The sequence below is a fragment of the Oryctolagus cuniculus genome, chromosome 1 (assembly GCF_964237555.1).
Source record: "Oryctolagus cuniculus chromosome 1, mOryCun1.1, whole genome shotgun sequence".
NCBI classification, from domain to species: domain Eukaryota; kingdom Metazoa; phylum Chordata; class Mammalia; order Lagomorpha; family Leporidae; genus Oryctolagus; species Oryctolagus cuniculus.
Window position 1 is genome coordinate 81,002,902 of NC_091432.1, and position 22,667 is coordinate 81,025,568.

The following is a 22,667-nucleotide window of genomic DNA, read 5'->3' on the forward strand; positions in this document are numbered from 1 at the left end:
AACACAACACCAGGATTTTCTCATTGCTGGAATATGCCATCCCTCTCTTGCCTCAGCTGCCACTGATGGTCCCTGGAGGGATCTGACATCTCACTCCTAGGGACTTCCAGCCCTTCTCTTCCACCTGTGGAGATTTTTAGAACTGAAATGAAGACTGCCTAGTAAAGTCACTTGGGTACAACCACTAAAAATGTGTATGTGCAGGTGGGGAGCAAAGAGGATTCAGGAAACTATTCAGTCAGTTTCCTAAGAAGCTCTGCTCTCACTCCAGAGGATCCAAGGGCTTACTGGGGGAGACCCTGGGAAAGCCCCTGTGGGAATGCAGGTACACACTCACCTGGGCAGGATGTCTCCAAAAGCCTGTGAGAAGAAAAAGAAAAAGGCTTAGTGAATGTCCCAAGACAGCTCTAAACCTGTGTCCAGGGTGGGAATTTGAGATGGTTCTCGTCATTATTTCCACACCGCCTTCCTTCCAGGGTGCAGTTCCTATTTTTTCTTCTTAAAAACCTGGCCTATCACATTTTCATTAATTGTAGTCCTCCTAAGTTCAGAAAGTGGAGGACATTTTCTGTGGGAATGAAGGGGAGAGCGGGCAGGAGAGCTGTGTGCTCTGCTGTAGCCATAAAGAAAGGAGGCAGCTGTCTTTCCCAGGCCCTCTTCCCAAGGGACAGGAGCAGAGAATGACAGCAATACACCCAGATCCTCAGATCTCCCCATCAGCCTTGTTATGAATTAGCCTAGCTGTCAATAAACTATTTACTTGTTGTGAATTTTCAAAAAGCCAAAATAGTTTATTGATGTTTGTAAGGTGATTATCTTTGGAGCGATTTTCATAACCATTACACAAGTTTGGCCACTCGTGGAGAACGTCTGAGTGACCTTTGGTTCATAAAATTCCAAAAGGTAGCTTCAGTGTGGAAATAGGAGTCAGGAACCAATAATGGAAGGAAAGGGCGAGGCAGATGTCAGCAGAGAGAATGAGGAGCTACGTATGAATGTCTAACATGCTGATGCCTGGCTTGTCAGTTGTTACCTGAAGTAGCTCCACATCTGGTTTATGACACATTTCCTTCAGTTCCTTATACATTCCTCTTAAAGTCTCCCTCTTGTGAGCCATTCTGGCTTGACTTTCATTGAGTTGCTCAAAAATTTCCCTGTGCTCTTTGTACAGGATCTCCCAATGGTGTTGCTCCTCCTCCTGGAGATACAGAGGCATCTTCTGAAATACATTTCTGATTGCTTCTCTCCTCGAATCGACATAATCCTGCAATCACATTCAGTTATTCAAAACAAGAACCCATTTATCTCTATTCTGCTTTATCTCATGAATTTGATTTTGTCTCGTACACATCAATTACCTATAACCACCATCACTTCTGTTTCTCAACATCTACAAAACTTCATTCTTGTTTTTTTCTCCTGTTTGAGGATCAACATCATGTTATCTCATTAACTACATTCAGATGATTCATCATGAAGTTTTCATGAGAAACCAATAAATCTATTGATTTGATTCATATTTTCTAACATGCAACACATATACATGCATATATATCTATCGGAAGGCAACCAAACTCATGAGTAGAAAATGCCCTTTATGGCAGTAGTGACTGGATTGGAATCCATTCCTTAGCACTGTTTCTCAGAGTTACTTCCAGTTATGAAAACCATTATGTGTGCAGTACATCAGACTGGCATACTCATTCTCATGCAGTTACTTCTCCCATAAACCTGACCTCCTAAGCTTTCCTCTCTATCTGACCCTCTTTACCACTTCATCTCATTTACTTCTAGCCTCCTACATCACTCACTGTGCCCAGAGATTTTGTTGTGAACTCTCAAGCTCATCAACCCCACCCAATATACACAACTGACACACTTCTGCACGGACAGTTTTCTCCACCAAGAATTCTCTTCCTGGCCTTATCATTCAGTGGCCTTCTTTATTTCAGTGTCATCTTTTTGTAAGCCTTTCTCTGATGTAGACATTTAAACTCATACTCTCATCTCCAGTCTGTATTCTCTTGTACTGCTTCACAAACTCCTTATTCAAATGTTTCCCTAAAACTTTGCCACATTCGCACCTACAATGCATTTTACTTCGATGTTTACCATTTGCCTCTCTGATTCAGATTTTAGCCTCATTCAGCAAAGGATTTTTTTCAGTCTTGCATGCTGTCACATTTTTTTGTCACAATTTTGTATAGAATACCTGCTCTTGACATATTGGTTAAAGGAATTTGTCTTCTTTCAAATTAGCATACCCCCAAGAAAACCATCTGCCAAGACACACTTATATTCCTCTCTTAAAGGCTGAGTCCTACACTTAGGTTGCAAACCAGTCCCATATTTTGGTAGGTTTCTATGTATCCTTCAAGAGATTGAAACTACATCTCCTATCATATTTACACACAATTCATTATAATGTTAAAGATTCACATTAATTGCTTAGGGTACTCCTTTTAGCGTTTCCTCAGATTTGAGTCAGTGCTGTGTTTGTTGAAAGGTTTCTACCCACCTCCAAGTACTATTTAATTCAAATGCAAGCTGACTATGCCAGGAAGCTTGACTTGAGTGTCCCATGCCTCCCGGATGTCATACTTACCTGGGTTTTGCAACACCTCAGCACACATGACTCTCTGTGAGACAACCCCATTTCTTGTAGTTGATATGTGGTACTGAATGTCCTATTATGGGGGTAAGTCAGCACATCTGTGGTGCAACCAGAACTCCTAGGCAAGGGCCATACTTCCCTGTGGAGTAACTGAGGACATCATTTCCTATGACCTCACCCTCTTTAGGATGAAATCCGATACTTTGTCATTTCAGATCAAGTTCCTATTTTAAACATTGTCCCTATGTTCATCTCAAGTTTTGGCAAAGGTAAAGGTGGCAGCACACTAACCTCCCATGATCTGGTTTTGATTATTTCCATATTCATGTTTCTGCTATTTTCACAGAAGTTTTTCCATAAACACTCCATTGTCTTCAGGAGGGTCTCCTGCAGACACAGATACAATCATTCATTGAACACTAGTGAAGAGGATAGTGTAAGATGCACATTGCAACAAGAACTGGGGCTGCCAAGGAGAGGCAAGTCTGCCTCACTGACAATAATAACATCATAGTACTTGCATGTTCATGTCAGACATTTGTCACATGTGAGCCTGAGAATACTCAGAACAGAGCTTCAGAATGGGTCATAGAGAGGACTCCTAGGCTTACTAGGGTAATCCTCCGCCTTGTGGCGCCAGCACACTGGGTTCTAGTCCTGCTCGGGGCGCCAGATTCTGTCCCGGATGCCCCTCTTCCAGGCCAGCTCTCTGCTGTGGCCCGGGAATGCAGTGGAGGATGGCCCAAGTCCTTGGGCCCTGTACCCCATGGGAGACCAGGAGAAGCACCTGGCTCCTGCCTTTGGATCAGCGCGGTGTGCCGGCCGCAGTGCAGCGGCCATTGGAGGGTGAACTAACAGCAAAAGGAAGACCTTTCTGTCTCTCTCTCTCTCACTGTCCACTCTGCCTCTCAAAAAAAAACAAACAAACAAACAAAAAAAAAAACCAAAAACCTATCCTAATTTTCCCAATCCTCGTCCCATACAATGGCTGGAAAATTGTCTCAGGAGTGGGGGAGGATCTTTCTAATTTAGTCATAAACTATGAGGATGAGATGGTGAGAAATTTTTATAGAAGTCCTTGGTGGTGGGGGCAGGGTTCGATACAATAGCTCACCTCTTAATCAACAAAACTCAAATCAGATGGAAGCAATCTAGATTCATAGAAAGATGGAATGATACAACGTGATGTTTATTTAACCTCTCTTAACATGACAGAAATTTCTCTCTGGAACCATCCAAACTCTGCACCCATGGGTTGTCTTAAGTGAACATATATATTTTGATCATAACTCTAATGGTTAAGTAGTCTGCATTAGCCCTAATTAGTGTCCAAATTTAGTGTCCAAAATTTTTTAAAAAGGACTGTTTGAAAACACATTCTTCTTTATTTTCTGAAGATAAAAGAATCGACTCATTTTAATCCACAGTAGAAATACCTTTGTTTTGTTTAGGTCAATTTATTTGAAGGTAAAAGTGCAGGGAGTGGAGGTAGAGAAAGAGGGAGAGAAGGAGGGAGGGAAAAATCATCCATTTAGTGGTTCACTCCTCAAATGGCTGCAGTTCATGGGACAAGGCAAGGCCGAAGCCAGGAGCTGTAACTCCATGCAGTTGTTCCACATACTTGTAGCATTTTCTGCTGCCTTAAGATGCTCATTAGCGGGAGGCTGGACAGGACTTGAAGCAGCTGGGACTTGAACTGGCAGGGTATACTGCATGTTGACATCTAATGAGACAGTTTAACCCAATGGTCCACAATGCCAGCTCTGAGAGAATCTTGTGTTAATTGCAATCTTTATTTTGCCAGTTCTAAGTAGTCAACTATCCTCTAATTTCCTAATAACACTAATGGATTTATGGGGAAGTGGGACAACTTTAGAATTGCAGAAAACTGGGGCAGGTGCTGTGGCATAGCGAGTTAAGCTGCTGTCTGCAACGTCAGCATCCCAAATGGGTGCAGGTTCAAGCCCCGGCTGCTTCACTTCGCATCCACCTCTCTGCTATGGCCTGGGAAAACAGTGGAAGGTGGCCCAAGTGTTTGGGGCTCTACATCCACATGGGATAACCAAAAGCACCTCATGGCCCTGGCTTTGCAAGCGCTCAGCTCAGGACTTTGCTGCCATTTGGGTAGTGGAACAATGGATGGAACATCTCTCTCTCTCTCTCTCTGTCTTTCAAATATAAATAAATAACTTATTAAAAAAGAATTGCAAATATCTTTTAGAAGGGATCAACATTGTGTTACAGCGAGTTAACTCATTATCTGAAAAGCAAATATTCCACATGGGTGCCAGTTCTAGTCCCTGATGTCTCACTTCTGATTCAGCTCCATGCTCATATGCCTGGAACAGAAGCTTAAGAAGGCCCAAGTCGCTGTGCCCCAGTACCCTTGTGGGAGACCTGGATGAGGCACCTGGTTCCTGTCTTTGGCATGGCTCAGGCCTGGTTGATGTGGCCATTTAAAGAGAAAGCCAAGTAAAAAAGTACTTTATATTTTATGTCTATGAGGGTATGAGCTGTTGATATCTTTATTCAATACAGAGTTGACCTTCTGTATATAAAGATAATTCAAACGGAATCTTTATGAAGAATGGGATGAGAGAGGGAGTAGGCGGTGGTGCACTTTGGAGGTGGTAGGGCGGGTATGGGGTGAAGAACTGCTATAATCCACAAACTGTACCTATGAAATATATAATTATTTAAAGCTTTCTAAAATAAAAAAAATTAAAAAGTAAACCAGCAAATGGAAGCCCTCTCTCAGTCTCTAACTCTGACTATCCCATAAAGGTATCTTTAAAGATAAATAAATAAATAGCTTTAAATAATAATGAATGACTCACAAAGAGTCATATGTTCAAAGACTGTTAGGGCATAATTATCATAAATCAGATAGAAGAGGGAAGGATTGTCATCCCACATATAAGAGTTTATTATACAGAAATGGCTTTTCAAAATCTCTTCCCTGATCTGGAGTAACTAATACAGTACCATAAAGGTAATGTATTGGAATTAAATGCACATTTTGAGATTTGATGACTGTTTACAGCCCTTGTCTCCTGTTGAGGAAGAGTGTTTTACTTAATACTATTTCTTGGCGTGCCCCACGGCTCACTTGGCTAATCCTCCACCTGTGGCACCAGCACTGCGGTTTCTTGTCCTGGTTGCTCCTCTTCCAGGCCAGCTCTCTGCTGTGGCCCGGGAGGGAAGCAAAGGATGGCCCAAGTGCTTGGGCCCTGCACCTGCATGGGACACCAGGAGGAAGTACCTGGCTCCTGGCTTCAGATCGGTATAGCACAGCAACTGTAATGGCAATTTGGGGGGGTGAACCAACAGAAGGACGGCCTTTCCCTCTGTCTCTCTCTCTCTCTCTCTCTCTCTCTCTAACTCTGCCCGTCAAAACAAAAATGCTCTTTCTTGTACTCTTTACCTAGTTTAGGGTTGCCCTCATGATCATTAAATAAACTGAAAACAGATTTTTGTAAAAATTAAGAGTCAGAACAGTAGATGGAGGAGAAAGAAGAGTTGGAGAGCGGGCAGGAGGGATGGTAGAGTGTGGAATATCAGTTTATTTTTTTTAAAGATTTCATTTATTGCTTATTTGAGAGGTAGAGTTACAGACAGAGAGAGGGAGAGACTGAGAGAATGGTCTTCCATCTGCTGGTTCACTCCCCAAATAGCCGCAACGACCACTGCTGGGCTGATCTGAAGCCAGGAGCCAGGAGCTTCTTCTGGTTCTCCCTTGTGGAGACAGGGGCCTAAGCATCTTCCACTGCTTTTCCCAGAGATAGTAGAGAGCTGGATTGGAAGTGGAGCAGCTGAGACTCGAAACGTTGTCCATATTGGCTGCTGGCCCCCTCATCATATGTTTTCATTTTTTATTTTTTTAAAGATTAATTACTTTAATTGAAAGTCAGAGGCACAGAGAGAGAGAGAGAGAGAGAGAGAGAGAAAGGTCTTCATCCAATGGTTCACTCCCCAATTGACTGCAATGGTCGGAGCTGTACCTATCCGAAGCCAGGAGCCTCCTCCAGGTCCCCCGTGGAAGCATTAGCCCAAGGACTTAGGCCATCTTCCACTGCTTTCCCAAGTCATAACAGAGAGCTGGATTGGAGGTGGAGCAGCCGGGACTCGAACTGGCACCCATATGGGATGCCGGTGCTTCAGGCCAGGGTGTTAACTCGCTGTGCCACAGCACCAGCCCCAACACCATATGCTTTTAAATGTGTATATTAAAATTTTATAACGTAAATAATTTCTACAAAATATTAAAAATATATTCCAAATTGCTATTCCATGATCAACACACTGAAGAGTTAAAATTGTATATGTGTGCGTGTATAAAAAGTTAAGCTTAAGCTTGCAGGTTTAAACCTTCCTGGTACAGCTGTGAAAATAAGACAGAGTGAAGTAGCACCTTGACAGTAGGGACTCCATTTTGGAGCACTTGAGACTCCATTTTGAAAATGCACCCCCCCACCGTGAGACTCTGTTCTGAAACTATGATCTCAAATAGTCGGACAATAGCAGTGCACTACATCACTCTTGGCAGAGCACAAAAGACCCCTAGCATGATTGCTCAAGCTTAAAAGTAGAAAGGTTGCACCTGGGTAACCTGGGCTAATAATGAAGATGTGATTTGTCTGTGTCTTACATTAATGTCAAGTCCTAATTGCTAATTGTAAGATTGTAACTGGTATTGTCAAAATTATGATGAATATTAATTTCACTTAGGTTTTAGGTTATGTTGACCCCAGTAACAATATACTCTCTTTTGATTTTATGTACTCTCTTTTGATCTTAGCAACTGTGTATAGCAACTGTGCATAGCAACCGTGTATTCCCCCCTTCCCGGTTTTGCGGTTTTTGCCTTTATAAACCCTAACCTTTGGTTATTCGGGGCTGCTCTGCTCTTGTATGAACAGACAGCCCCAGCATGCTGGATAATCAATAAAGCTTCCCCTTGCTGTTTGCATAAGAGACGTATCTCTTGGTGACGTTTTTCGGTCTGTCGACTCTAACAACACAAGCAAATTCTAAAATTTTTGTAGAGAGATCAACTTTCACATTCCATGACAAGATTTCCCAAGGGCTTCCTCACCAGAAATTCAGCAGTTTTCTGCATATGGCATCAGAAAAATAACAGAATAAATTGTATGAATTTAAAGTGCAAAAGTATGATAGAGATGAAACTTTGTACCTATTTCTTAGGTACATTTCCCTGGGCCTGGGAGTGATCTAAGACTGCGGAAAGTTAAATTCTATGATGAAAATTCCTCTATTTTCAAGTTTTAAGGTAAAAAACATGAATTTGGTTCTTTGGACCCAGTACTCACCTGGCAAATGGAATGGGTCCTGGGTCAGGTAGGTGGTTCTGAGTTCCCTGGGCTCTGAAGGATCAGAAGGTCTCCACAGCCCAGTCAACACAAAGCCTCAGAACAAAATAAACCTTGACTGGGCGAGGCCTTTATACAAGAGGAGCAAGCCAGGCCCAGATGGGGTTACTATAGCAGAGAGGATTGGGGGGAGGGGCACTATTTCCCATCATTCTTTGGGTGAACACCTTCTCAGGTGATTTAGTTAACAGCAATTAGATCAATCTCAAATTACACAAACGTTCTCTTGATTGAAATGAATAACTATTTGAGAGGGAATATTTGTTGATTTTTGAAATCCAGATAGATATTCTCTGAATACACCCATAAAAAGGATATTATGTATAAAAGCCTAAATTAATAGAAAGCTGAAGTATATTTTTATATTCACAAATTGATACATGATGCCGGATTTAATTGTGTTGCAAAGGCAAGGCCTGCAGCCAAGTACTTGGGAGTTCTTTTGCTGCCCTCCCAGGTGTATATAGCAGGAAGTCGGGTGATGATTGGTGCAGCCAGGACCCCACCCCGCACTGTGCTGGGTTGCCATCAGAGCAAGCAACAAGTTAAACCTGGATAGGTAGTTAACCTGTGTCCTCACACATCAACAGTCAATAACAGGTTGCGAGTCAGGGAATGCTGTTACTTCAGGATACTGGATGCTGGTGTTGAAAGCCACGGATTAACCAGCGGCCTCACATCTCCCAACCATAGGGAGTTTTTAGAGTTTGCCAAAATGGTTGTTTTTTCAATATACACTCCTTCCAGATTAAAGGCATTTCATTTTTTTCTACATCTTTGCAGAAAGATATTAGCTTTCTACACAGTATTATCTCACTGTTATTTTATTTATGGGGCTTTCTTGTCTCATGAGGTGTGCACATACAGCCCATATTGTTAATAGCAACTTCCCAGTTGATCATTAATTTAGTTTTCCTTACTTGATTATAGCAGAGAGGCTGAAGCTGGTGTGCATTTCCGGGCTCTTGCCCTGTGGCACACCAGTCACTGGATGCAAGCGCTGTCCTTAACCCTGCTACCCCGGGTCTGCATACCTGGAGATCCAGGAACACACTGGCCACGTGGACTGCTTCCCAGAGTGTACCAGGGCAGCTTGGTAGCTGCTTCTGGGGAGACTGCCTGTGGGGCACTCTGGCTACAAAGAATCCTCCCACCATGTGCTCTTCCCAGGCAGCACAGGGACAGGAGCAAGCAGAGCCATTAAAGCTCAGTCTGCACTGGAGCTGGGTAAGAGAGCACCAGGATCACAGCCCCAAAGGAATCCAGAACCTCACCATAGGCGTCCTCAGGTGTGGTCTTGTCTGCCTGCTGAGCCTTGCTGTGCTCTGGAAGATGGGACAGATCCTGCATCCACTCTGAAGTTGGTCCCAGCCATCCCCTGAGGGGACACCCAGGCCCCATTGGAACCCCCAGATGACTTTGGACAAAGGAAGTTATGGGGGCTTGAGTGCAGCTCACTGAACCACCAGGTCCTTGACCATTTTCTAAGTTCTCCTTTCTGACTTCTTGTGCTGCTGGCACAGGGTGCGCCTAGGAGAAGCCATGATTTTTCACTATCTCAGATCAGGCACATTGGGAGGCTCGCATGCCATGGCTATCCCCAAGGCCCCTGGGAGCCTGGTGTCCTATTTGTTGCCAGTGAACTTGCGTTGGCATTTTCCTGGAAGCTTGGAACCACCACTGCCGCTGAGTTTTGAAAACACAGGGTTTTTTCACGGGGGATAGCAGCTTTCTTTGAAGGAGGCTTCTTCATCTCCAGATCCCTAAACCCAGAATGGGAGCTGCTGCCAGTCTTATCTCAGAGCCTGGAGCAGCCTAGGAGTCTCATTTACATATCTCTTTGGTCTCTAACCAGCACCTGGAACTGCAGGAGTCCCTGGCTGGAGTCTGTATAGCTACCAGGTCCCAGGGTCTGTGGGAGCCCTCAGACCTTGGCTCCACCCCTGGTGGCATGGACTTCAGGGTTAAGCCAGAACCCAGGATCAGAATCTTTTATGCTCTGTCTCTATTGATTCAGTGTTTTCTTCATAGATGGATTTAGTACTTTGTATTGGATACATTTAATTTATTTAAAATGACAAGAACAGCTGTGCCTTGTTCTACAGCATCATTGAGAGTTATTGGTTTCATAACTAATGGGTTTCCCAATGCTTTCTGTGTAATGTTTTTGGATTGTGTCTTTCTTTTTTTCTCTCTGAGAAACAGGTAGAAAAGAGGATGTCAGCCATCAAGGATTTTAATCCGTGTCTTAGGAAACTTATAAATCCTTTTGACAAGGTTATCTTTATTTATATTTTGTCATGTTTACAATGGTTGGCTTTATTCATTGGTGTATGTTTACATTGTGGTGTAAGAACTTGGCCAGAACAACCTTGGCCCTCATCCCAAAATGGAGATTTCTCCTGCCCAGCACACTCCAGATCAAGCCTCCAGAGATGTCCCAGCAAAGGAAGGAAAGATGAGTCTCTGTGTGGCACTGCCTGACCTGTCACCCAGAGCACAAGACAGAAAGGCAGGGAACCCAACTCAGAGTCTCTCTGCTCAACACTGGGATAAGAAAAAAAGGACAGTAGAAATGACCAGAGAGAACAATTCTTTAAACTGATCTTCCCACTTAAGTGTGATTTAATAATTAAAGGAAGACGCATTCCTTTCAGGATGTGTTTCTCATCAGATGAGCTACAGGAATGCAGCATTTTAGGGAAGAGTCACAAGTAATATCTGGTTTCTAACTCTGGGCCAATTGGAAACCTGCTCCTGGCAAGCACTCGGTTGGGACTTCCCTGATGCACAGCTCTTCCCTCTGGACACTCCTCCCAGGCTGGGGAGGGGAATGGAAATCCTGTGGCTCAGACCAGTGGGAGGCAGAGCCATGAGACTTTAGACTCCACCCCAGCCAGAAAAGGAAGCATCAGGACAGCAGAGAAGGTCTATGGAATCCTTGCCATTAATTTCCTCCAGATTTGGTTCACTTTTTTATGATTTTATTTATTTATTAGAGAGGTAGAGACACAGAGAGGGAGAGCTAGAAAGGTTTTCCATCCCCTGGTTCACTCCCCAAATGGCTGCAGCAGCCAGAGCTGGACAGGCCAAAAGCCAGGCATCAGGAGATTCTTCCAGATCTCCTACAGGTACAGGGGCCTAAGCATTTGGGCCAACTTCTACTGCTTTCCCAGGCCATAACAGATAGCTGGATCAGAAGAGGAGCATCTAGTACAAGTACCGGTGCCTATGTGGAATGCCAGCACCACAAACAGAGTCTTAGGGCACTAAGCCACAGTGTGGCCCCATGGTCTACTTCTTGTCTCTGGGCTGAGCCTCATTGCCTGTGGGAAGGTGGGGACAGATTCTGCCGCTGCTCTGAAGCTCTTCCTCCTCCTGCACCCACACTTGAGGGGAAGCATAGGACTCCTTGGCACTGCTGGATATCTTTGGATGAAGGAAGATTTCCGGGTCCTTGAGCGCAGTCCATTGAATCACCAAGCCCTTGACGGTTCTCACATCCTTCCTTCTAAATCCAAGTCCTGCAGGGCCGCCCTGTGCCCTGAGCAGAAGTCTCCATCTGTCACCTACCTGGGATTTCAGCACATGAGGGGACCCTATGTCCCAAGGATCCACCAGTCCCTGGCAGCTTAGTGTCCAAGTTCATTGGACTCCCCACAGCATCTCCCTGGGCCCAGAACACCCAGCATGTCTCAGGGAGACGCCCAGCAAACTTGACTTGGCTTTGCCGTGGAAGCTTAGAAGGACCACTGTTGTGAGGGAAATCCATGGATATTTCCTTGAAGGAGGCTGCTCCATTCTCAGATCCCTAAGCTCACAAGGCTAGCTGCTGCTGGAGTCTTAGCTGGGGCCTGGAGCAGCCACAATGAGCCTCATTTCCACCTACGTTGCATTGCTAAGTTGCGACCTTGACCTATAGGAGCAGCTGGCTGGAGTCTACACACCTGCAAGGTTCCAGAAGTCTGGGACAGACATCATCCCTTGGCCCTAACCAGGTGGTGTGGACTTTGGGGTTTAGCCAGATCTCAGGATCTGAAGTTTTGATTCCTGTCTTTGTTTATTTATTTTTATTAGTAAAATTGGACTTTCTACCTTTCCCTGCTTTTCACATATATAAAAATAAACATTTATTGTATTTTTTATTTATTTGACAGGTGGAGTTACAGACAGTGAGAGAGAGACAGAGAGAAAGGTCTTCCTTCTGTTGGTTCACTCCCCAAATGACTGCTATGGCTGGCGCTGCGCCAATCCCAAGCCTGGAGCCAGGTGCTTCTTCCTGGTCTCCCATGCAGGGGCAGGGGCCCAAGCACCTGGGCCATGGTGCACTGCCCTCCTGGGCCACAGCAGAGAGCTGGACTAGAAGAGGAGCAGCCAGGACTAGAACCCGGTGCCCACATGGGATGCAGGTGGAGGAATAACCAAGTGTGCTAGGGCACTGTCCCTAAAAATCAATATTTTTTATACAATGGATAATCATCTCTCTTGCTATTTTACAAGAAATATCAGTCAAAGTATTCTATTTGCCTTTCCATGCTACTTAATGAAAATCAAAATTGTCCAACTGTACACTTTAAATTGGTAAATCATATCCTAAGAATGATCTAGATCGTAAAAAAAAATTTGCGCAAAAGCACACTATCAAAAATAGAAGTTGAGAAATACAGATCTAAAAATATATGGAAAAGAACAGATGGAGAAAATGGAAAGAAGAGATAGCAGCTAATGTGTGGATTTGGGTTTTTTTCCTCATTCTGGCTGTTCACAGTGTCTGCATTCCTGAAGAAATGTGTGTAGTTCTCGAGTTGTGAGGAGCCAGTATAACCACCATAGAGGGCACCTGTTTGAGTCCAGGCTGCTCCACTTCTAATGCAGCCCCCTGTTAACGACCCTGGGAAAGCAGCCAAGGATGGTTCAAGTCCTTGGGCCCCTGCATCTATGTGGGAGACCCAGAAAGAAACTCCTGACTCCTGGCTTCAGCTTGGCACAGCTATGGCCATTGAAGCCATTAGGGGAGTTAATAGGCAGGTGGGAGATCTCTCTTTGTCTCTGCTTCTCTCTCTCTAACTTTGCCTTTCCAAGAAATAAATAAATCTTAAACTAAAACAGGCATGTGAGGGCATCAAACCTGGCACTGAAGACACCACAGATGTTCAGAAGGGGTGCTTCCCTCTTCTACCAGAGTTTCCGGGTTCAAGTCTCAGCTTCACTCCCAAGTCCAGCTTTCTGCGAATGGGGACCCTGAGATCCAGCACATATGTCTCAGACAGGTGGCTCCCTGCCAGCCACATGGGTGACCTGGATTGAGTCTTCACTTCCATCTTCCAGCTTCCTCTCCCAGCATTTGGAGAGTGAACCAGCAAATTGGAACTGTGTGTGTCTCATGTCCCTGCCCCCATCTTGCAAACAAATTAGTAAATGAATTAACTTTGTATTTATACCAAAGTGAATGCCTGCTATCAGCATGTTCAGGGACAGGAAGAGCAATTAGGCACGTTTTATTGTAGGAGAATCCCTGCCTCTGGAAATGTCCTGCAGTCTAGGCAGAGTCATGAGAAGAAACTGAATTATTTTCCTCCTGCTGATTTATTGCTTTTTCTCCTTTATCTCTCTGAATTCCCTTTGTAAGAGTGTCACCAGTTGCTGAAAGTGAGGGAAATTCCCTGTGATAAAGCAGTGTTGCCAAATGCTGGACCCCAGAATGCAAATGTTTCATCAACAGTGAGTATTCTAGAAGATGAAAGGTTTACATCTAAGTGAACAGGTGACTGGTATCAAAATTCCAAAGTAATAACAAGGCTATGTTAGGGACCAACTGAATGTGTCTCTGGGAACCACTGGTTGAAACTGAATGCAAGACACAGCATTCCTCTCCATGCAGCTTGTCCCAGGAGCTCTCATTCCATGGCCCTGCCCTTGGGGCAGCTGTTCCCAGGGACACTGTCCTCACCTGCTGAATGCATGTCTGTCCTAGCTTCACCACACACTGCACCCACCCCAGCCTGTGGCCATTGTACTTTAGAATTCATTATTTTGGAGGGTACACAGGTCTGTGTTCTGGCAACCCACAATTCATTCTGCCTCTTTTAATGGCCCTGTCTGCTCTCCCCTCTGATGTAGATAAACAAGGTCCTGCTATTTCTGGTTGTGTCTGTGAAGGTGGTATAAGTTGAGACGAGCATTTGAATGACTGTATTCATTTAGGATTCTCCTCCCCAAAACCTATGGATGTCATCCAATCCATTGACTTCCTGAAGAGAGCAAAACACAGGAGAAAGGAATGTCCTCAGCCATTGTAGTCTTTTGGGGCGTGAGCCCCTCTCTCTCTTTCAGGCCCCTCTTTATTTTGCTGTCAAATAAATAAATATTTTAACAAACAGCTCATGCTTATAGATAGAAATATTGCTGGTATTTTATTATTTGTTTCAAATAAATTTCATGGTGGAAAATAATGTAGACCTTAGCTTCAAAGTGAGAAGCAAGAACAAATCATTTCTAGTATTTAGCACTGCTTGCAAACTTCCCAAAGATCATATTGAAACGCGAGCTATAAAAGTTGAAAATATTCCAGTTGTATCCTGAAACAAATTTTGACCTAGACAAAGATAAATAACATTTTACTAAGATTTCCAGGAATAAAATAAACATTCAAAAATGGCTTTCATCTTCCAGAACTATGTTAAATAGCAGTGGTGAGAGTGGGCATCCCTGCCTGGTGCCAGATTTCAGTGGAAATGCTTCCAACTTTTCCCCATTCAATAGGATGCTGGCTGTGGGTTTTTTATAAATTGCTTTGATTATATTGAGGAATGTTCCTTCTATACCCAATTTGCTTAGAGTTTTCATCATGAAAGGGTGTTGAATTTTATCAAATGCTTTCTCTGCATCAATTGAGATAATCATATGGTTTTTCTTCTGCAGTCTGTTAATGTGGTGAATCACATTGATTGATTTGCGAATGTTGAACCATCTCTGCATACCAGGGATGAATCCCACTTGGTCTGGGTGGATGATTTTCCTGATGCGTTGTTGTATTCTATTGGCCAGAATTTTATTGAGGATTTTTGCGTCTATGTTCATCAGGGATATTGGTCTGTAATTTTCTTTCAGTGCTGCATCTTTCTCTGGCTTAGGGATTAAGGTGATGCTGGCTTCATAGAAAGAATTTGGGAGGATTCCCTCTTTTTCGATTGTTCTGAATAGTTTGAGAAGAAATGGGATTAGTTCTTCTTTAAATGTCTGGTAGAATTCAGCGGTGAATCCATCTGGTCCTGGGCTTTTCTTTGTTGGGAGGGCCTTTATTACTGTTTCAATTTCTGTTTCAGTTATGGGTCTATTTAGGTTTTCGATGTCTTCATGGTTCAATTTAGGTAGGTTGCATGTGTCCAGGAATCTATCCATTTCTGATAGGTTTTCCTGTTTGCTGGCGTACAGGTCCTTGTAGTAATTTCTGATGATTCTTTTTATTTCTGTGGTGTCTGTTGTTACGTTTCCTTTTTCATCTCTGATTTTATTGATTTGGGTCTTTTCTCTTCTTTTTTTAGTTAGTTGGGCCAATGGGGTGTCAATTTTGTTTATTTTTTCAAAAAACCAGCTTCTCGCTTGGCTGATTTTTTGTAATGTTTTTTTGGATTCAATCCTGTTAATTTCTTCTCTGGTTTTAATTATTTCTCTTCTCCTACTAGATTTGGGTTTGGTTTGCTGCAGTTTTTCTAGGTCCTTGAGGTGCACTGAAAGCTCATTTATTTGGTACCTTTCCAATTTCTTGGTATAGGCACCTATTGCTATAAATTTGCCTCTCAATACTGCTTTTGCTGTATCCCATAAGTTTTGATATGTTGTGTTGTTGTCTTCATTTACTTCCAGAAAGTTTTTGATTTCTCTTTTGATTTCTTGAATGACCCAGTGTTCATTCAGGAGCATGTTGTTCAGTCTCCATGTGTTTGCATACTTTCTGGGGTTTCCTGAGTTGCTAATTTCCAGCTTCATCCCGCTGTGGTCTGAGAAGCTGCATGGTATGATTCTAATTCTTTTAAATTTGCTGAGACTTGCTTTATGGCCTAGTATGTGGTCAATCCTAGAGAAGGTTCCATGCGCTGCTGAGAAGAATGTGAAGTCTGTAGATGTAGGGTTGAAAGTTGGGATTAAACATGACAATAGGTCTGATCTGATTTCATCATCATTTTAAAAACATCATCTATTATTTTTCACTTTATGTTTCTGTGTGGGAGCAAACTGTTGAAATACTTACTTAAGGTATACTAAGCTGATCTTCTGTATATTAAGATAATCGAAAATGAATCTTGATGTGAATGGAAGGGGAGAGGGAGTGGGAAAGGGGAGGGTTGTTGGTGGGAGGGACGGTATGGGGGGGGGAAGCCATTGTAACCCATGAGTCGTACTTTGGAAATTTATATTCATTAAATAAAAGATAAAAAAAAATGGCTTTCATCTGTGAAGCCTACACTACTACTGTGACACAAATATTCTTTAAACAAAATGTAGAAATAGTCAAAAGCAAAGTAGAATGAGACGGGAGGAGGCTTAAATAGGTTTCCAAAAATCCATTAACCAAAGAGTTTAAAGGAGTGTCGTCCAGTTGAACTGGCAAGAGTAGAAATTTGTACCTTTTCAGGATATCCGAATGTGCACGAATCTCTCTATGCCAAATGCTAAACAGGAGACTCACTGGTACTGAGAGAAGGAAGGATTAGGAGCTTCTGCTCAGGGTAAATGAGGGCTCCACACAGAACAGCAGAACCCAAACTAATAACATACTGATTTTATGGAGGAGCTCATTTAATTGAAATAGAAATATTTGTTTCTTGTTTTAAAACTTTTACTCTTTGAAATTAGTAAAAAGAGACCCATAGAGGGCTAAGAAGTAAAGACACACATCAAAGGAAGCGTGATGATGCCCACTGCTCTCCTGGCAATGTCAATCCTTACATCAGCAAGAGGGAGCACTATGTAGAGTCTGACAACTTTCCTAGGTCACCTCTCCTGCTGCCCATCAAACACTCTGGACCCTGGATTCAATGCAGGAGTTGAGGAGCAGCTCCCCAGGCAAGTCAGTGGTCATCCACTCAACCATGTCCCCTATCAGAAGATAAGATGACCAACACATCTACCACCGTGTGCCCCACAGCCCAAGCAGTTCCTTGTGTACCAAGAGCTTCAATTACTTGGAATTTCTCAGGGATGGAATTGGGGATGATGATGGGCGGTACCAGCTAGCATTTACATGCATTCCTCAGAAAAGCCATCCCTCCAGATTTACCGACTTGATACAGAGATACAGCACCACCTTCCCCTCATACTAGCATGGTCTACGTTTATTGAGATAGAAGGTGGGGAGAAGGAAAGGAAAAAAGCAAGAAAATACAAGGAGCAGGGACAAGGGAGTCCTCTCTGTGACATTTGGTCATGAACACTTTTTGTGGAGATCACTGTCACTGTCCAGGCTTCTAGACTGTGAGCAGAGCTCAGTCAGAGTCTGAGGAAGATGAGCTACACACAGCATCCTCGCTCATCCCCATCTTCCCTGCAGCCTCATCTTCATCCTCACTGACAGAGTCTGAAGAGTTACTGCCTTCATCCTCTTCTCCATCTTCCTCCACATCCACGTCTACTCGCTGTGAGGGAGGAGAATCGACCTCAATATGCTCTGAGCGATCTTTCCCGAGAGCCTGCATCATCTGCTTCTCTACAGGTTGTGGGGAGCAAACCGGACTAGACTGAGTTACTGGAATTAAGACTTATTCTATGCATCTGCTCTCCCACTGTGGGGAGCAAACCGGACTAGACTGAGTTACTGGAATTAAGACTTATTCTATGCATCTGCTCTCCCACAATATGGCGCTGGGAGAGAAGTAAACAGCTTCCGCACAGCTGCCTCCAGTTCAACCAATTAACTGTAGGACTTGCTCCTGATTGGAGAGCAGCGTACTCGGCGTGTGGGCAGCCGAGTTGGGATTGGCGGAGGAGGACTATAAAGGAGGAGAGAGACGGCATGCACGAGGAACATCTATGGGGAACATCTAAGGGAACCCGTGCAGCCCCCGAGAAAGCTGGCCGGCGGTGTGCCGCTCCCCTGCGGAAGTGGGGAATGTGGCCAGGGGGAACTGCCCTTCCACGGAGGTGGAAGGGATAGTAGCCAACCCGGGAAGAACCAGCAGCAAACCCGGGGAGGGCCGAGCAGACGAAAGAACAGCGCAGGGTCCTGTGTCGTTCCTCCACGAAGAGGGGGAGCGACATAATGGTGCCGTGACTCAGATATGAAGCCTAGGCAGGGTTTTGTGTCGTTCCTCCACGAAGAGGGGGAGCGACATAATGGTGCCGAAACCCGGGAAGAACCAGCAGCAAACCCGGGGAGGGCCGAGCAGACAGAAAGAACAGCGCAGGGTCCTGTGTCGTTCCTCCACGAAGAGGGGGAGCAACATAATGGTGCCGTGACTCGGATATGAAGCCTAGGCAGGGTTTAGTGTCGTTCCTCCACGAAGAGGGGGAGCGACATAATGGTGCCGTGACTCGGATAGGAAACCTAGCTCGGATAGGAAACCTAGGACGGATAGGAAACTTAGGAGGGAAGAAACGGGAAGAAGCAGGAAAATACCGGAGAGAGAGACTAGCGAAGAGCCTAGGGGAAAGCCGGACGAGAAAGGTGCCGGAAGAAGCTATTGAAAGCCTAGGCATAGACTTGGATACGGACTGTGGGAAAGAAGTTAGATTTGAAAGCGAAAGTGAAAGCTTTCATAGACTCGGATGCGGACTATTGTGGGGAAGCTAGGAGATTGAAAGCGAAAGTGAAACCTGGAGGAGGCTTGGACTCGGATACGGACTGTGGGGAGTAGCCAGGAGAAATGAGAGGAATATTGTTGGAAGAAAACTTAAGGAAACATACCGGGTAGAGAAAAATGTTAGGGAGGATGAAGCCGCGAGTGCAGGCCAAGCCATCTTGGAATTCTTCAAGTCACCCCGGGGAGCAAGAGGCGAAGATCTGGAACCAGAGGCAGAGACGTGGGCTGCCAGGATTCGCCAGGTTAGTCCGGGGAACTTGGACTGAATGCCGGTGGTGGCGGAAACATTCGCGAAAGCCGCCGCGTGCAGAGAGAGCACGGGGCGTTGGCGCGAGGCCGTGGTGCGGGCGCGAAGTGCGTGGAGACCGCGGAGCGTGCGCGCAGAGCCGGGAACCCGCCGGCGGGGCGAGGCGCCGGGAAGCCGCACAGAGCCGTGAAGCTGCCGCGGGGCGGGCGCCGGCGGGGCGAGGCGCCGGGAAGCCGCGCAAAGCCGGGAAGCTGCGCAGATGAGAGAGGCGCGGGCTGAAGCGGCTCAGCCGGGAAGCCGCCGAGAAGTAGCCTCGGGGCGGGCAGCGGGAAGCCGCAGGGATAAGAGAAACAGAAGTTTAGAAGTAAGATGAGAGAAATAGGAATGCTGGAAGATAGAAGTAAAATGGGAGAAATAGGAATGCCCGGAGATAGAGAAATAGAGAAATAGAAAGGCCTCCCTACAACACTGCACTGTGAGAGCTTGGATTCGGTCTGCCTGATTAAGTGAGGCGATGAGCACCTGGGCGGCTAGCAGCTTATGCGCCGCAGGTCACCGAAGACAGGCACGAATTAACATCAGTAAGGCTTCCCCACAATGTAACAATTAGGAGGCTTGGATTCGGTCTGCCTGATTAAGGCGGTAAGCGCCAGCAAGCAGCTCGACCAGAGTATGAGCTGCAGGTCACCGAAGATAGGCACGAACCAACACTAATAAGTCTCCCCCACAATAAGGCAATGAGAAGGCTTGGATTCGGTTTGCCTGATAGGTCTTGTAAGTCCCCTGCAGGCAGAGCAGAGCATGCGCTGCAGGGCACCGAACACAGGCACGCATCAGCGCCTAAAAACCTCCTCACAACATGGCGAAGAGAGGACCCGGATTCGGTTTTCCTGATTGATAGGACTTGTAAGAGCCTGTGGCAACTCTAGCAAGTAGAGCAGAGTGTGTGCCGCGGGACACCGAAGACAGGCGCGTATCAACGCCAAAAAATAAAAAGAAAGGGGGATCTGTGGGGAGCAAACCGGACTAGACTGAGTTACTGGAATTAAGACTTATTCTATGCATCTGCTCTCCCACTGTGGGGAGCAAACCGGACTAGACTGAGTTACTGGAATTAAGACTTATTCTATGCATCTGCTCTCCCACAATATGGCGCTGGGAGAGAAGTAAACAGCTTCCGCACAGCTGCCTCCAGTTCAACCAATTAACTGTAGGACTTGCTCCTGATTGGAGAGCAGCGTACTCGGCGTGTGGGCAGCCGAGTTGGGATTGGCGGAGGAGGACTATAAAGGAGGAGAGAGACGGCATGCACGAGGAACATCTATGGGGAACATCTAAGGGAACCCGTGCAGCCCCCGAGAAAGCTGGCCGGCGGTGTGCCGCTCCCCTGCGGAAGTGGGGAATGTGGCCAGGGGGAACTGCCCTTCCACGGAGGTGGAAGGGATAGTAGCCAACCCGGGAAGAACCAGCAGCAAACCCGGGGAGGGCCGAGCAGACAGAAAGAACAGCGCAGGGTCCTGTGTCGTTCCTCCACGAAGAGGGGGAGCGACATAATGGTGCCGTGACTCGGATATGAAGCCTAGGCAGGGTTTAGTGTCGTTCCTCCACGAAGAGGGGGAGCGACACAGGTGCTTCTTGGGAACTCCTTATTGATGTGGGCTGCAGATACCCCTGTCTGAAGTTGGGGTTTGGGCCTCCGGTCATGAGCATATTCCTCCCCTTGCCATAGTTGGCTTCTTTGTAGACAGCATATTCCTCAGGTGACAGACTCTGCAGCCAGAGGTCCAGGTTCACCTTGTACTGTCTCTGCAGCTCCTCCGCCTGTCTGGTAAAGTGCTCCCTCTGGCTTTGTGGAACACGCTGCCAGCGCCTGCTGACCTCCACCATGCGCTCCCTCGGGTGCAGGCTTCGCAGCTCCGGACTGCACCACAAATCTTGGTGGAATTTGTGGTATGCGTTCATAGGGGGCTTCTTGGGCTCTCCAAGGAAGACCAGCTTCCTGGACAAGCCATACCTCTCTAGAGGAGACCTCACATGTTTCCCATTTCCCTGAGACTTCCTGGGGGCCTGGGCTTGGCCCTTCTTGAAGAAATCCGATTTCTTGGAGTCCTGGACCAGATCAGGGTGATCTTCCCTGAACCGAGCCAGTTTTTCCTCATATTCCTGCTTCTCCCTCTGGAAATCCTGGGAGTATTTCTGCTTCATGTGCTCTGGGAGCTGCTTGTATTTCCCAGATAGGATTTTGGTGAGCTCTTGGTTGCTGAGGTTAGGGTACTTTTGGGAGTAGTGGGGCCGCATCTCCTTGAAATAGCGGATGTAAGCAGTCAGGGGCTTCTTTGGGAAGTCTGGATGTTTCTTGTGGCTTTTCTGTCTGATGTGTTCCATAGTTCCCAGGACAGTTCTGTCAAGTTGTAGAACTTCCTGAAGTGAGAAGAGATCTGTAATTATCTCAGTTGGAGAGCTTCCCCAGCAAATCCTCTCAAAGCTAATTTCCCCAGGGCAGATGTGACTGGGTTGTTCTCTGTTTCTGTGGAGTCCGGTGTTTGGGAGATTATTCTCTATGAATTCCAAGATGTTGTTTTTTGGAACAGAAAGCGTAGTCTAAAGCAATGGTGTGGACCACTCTTAAAGTCCTTGTTGTGTACCATCCTTGACAGATCTCAAAGTTTTTCTCCCACAAGACTCCAAGAATGTGTTTGTGGGCATCCTATAGTCATTCAGCAGCTCTGAGGAGAAAGGGCAGGAACATTATTCTCCTTCACTAAGATTAGTGGGAAAACCACAACTCACGCAGGGTACATCCTTCATACATTTCATGGGCTCTGCAGTGTAACTGGAAAACTGCCACATCTGAAATGAAATCTAGGCTTGCCTTTGACATGCTGCATTTGCGCTTTTCACAATCTCCACCACACCAGCCTCACCAGCTTTTTACCGAATCTCACCGGAGCTTATTTAAAGGGAACTCAATAAGATAAGCAACAGACCACACACTCAAGAAGCTGAAGTGACTAAGCATCCTGAGATCAAAGTAAAAAACACAAAAAGGAAGGAGGCATAACTTATAAAGGAAGGACAATCCCTGTAGTGACTGAATGTGGCCACAGTCTGTGTCGAGTTCAGATACCCTTGACTGAAGGTATGACCGAGGATCAGAAAATGCACACCATGAGTGCTGGCAAGTGATTGCCCAAGTACTAGGATCCCTACCACCCATGTGTGAGGCCCAGAATGAGCTTTAGCCCGACCCAGCCCGAGCCATGCCAGGTATATGGGTAGTAAACCAGCACATGGAAGAGCTCTCTCTCCTCTTTTCATTCTTCCTTTCTAAAGTATAATTTGAAATATTTTGCATGTTCCCTGATTCACTTTACAGTCTTTTGTAATCTCACGATATCTCAGGTTCCTTTTTGTCCAGATTCTCTCTGTTCTCCATTACTTCTCTGAAAAGCTGAGCAAGTAAAGCCAGAGACTCTGTCCCAACAGCTTCTGGTAGATGCTGTGAAGGAATGTTTCTTCATCGGGTTTGATGTCATATCTGTAGAGGCAGCTGGTACTTTGATAGAGGTAGCTGCTATGACAACCTGGTTCCTGGTCACCAGGGTTCTCTCTCAGTG

General features: G+C 45.5%; 1 protein-coding gene across 1 annotated transcript in view; it reads right to left on the reverse strand.

Annotated features, from left to right (window-relative positions):
- LOC100357717 (uncharacterized) overlaps nt 1–22,667 on the reverse strand; it is a 36,898-nt gene that overhangs the window by 2,449 nt on the left and 11,782 nt on the right. The window contains exons 4-8 of the mRNA XM_070060593.1: nt 20,775–21,471; nt 17,523–17,710; nt 2,906–3,001; nt 1,034–1,264; nt 338–360 (exon numbers count right to left, since the gene is read on the reverse strand). Of these exons, the coding sequence (XP_069916694.1) occupies nt 338–360; nt 1,034–1,264; nt 2,906–3,001; nt 17,523–17,710; nt 20,775–21,471 (1,235 nt within the window). The remainder of the gene's footprint in view (nt 1–337; nt 361–1,033; nt 1,265–2,905; nt 3,002–17,522; nt 17,711–20,774; nt 21,472–22,667) is intronic.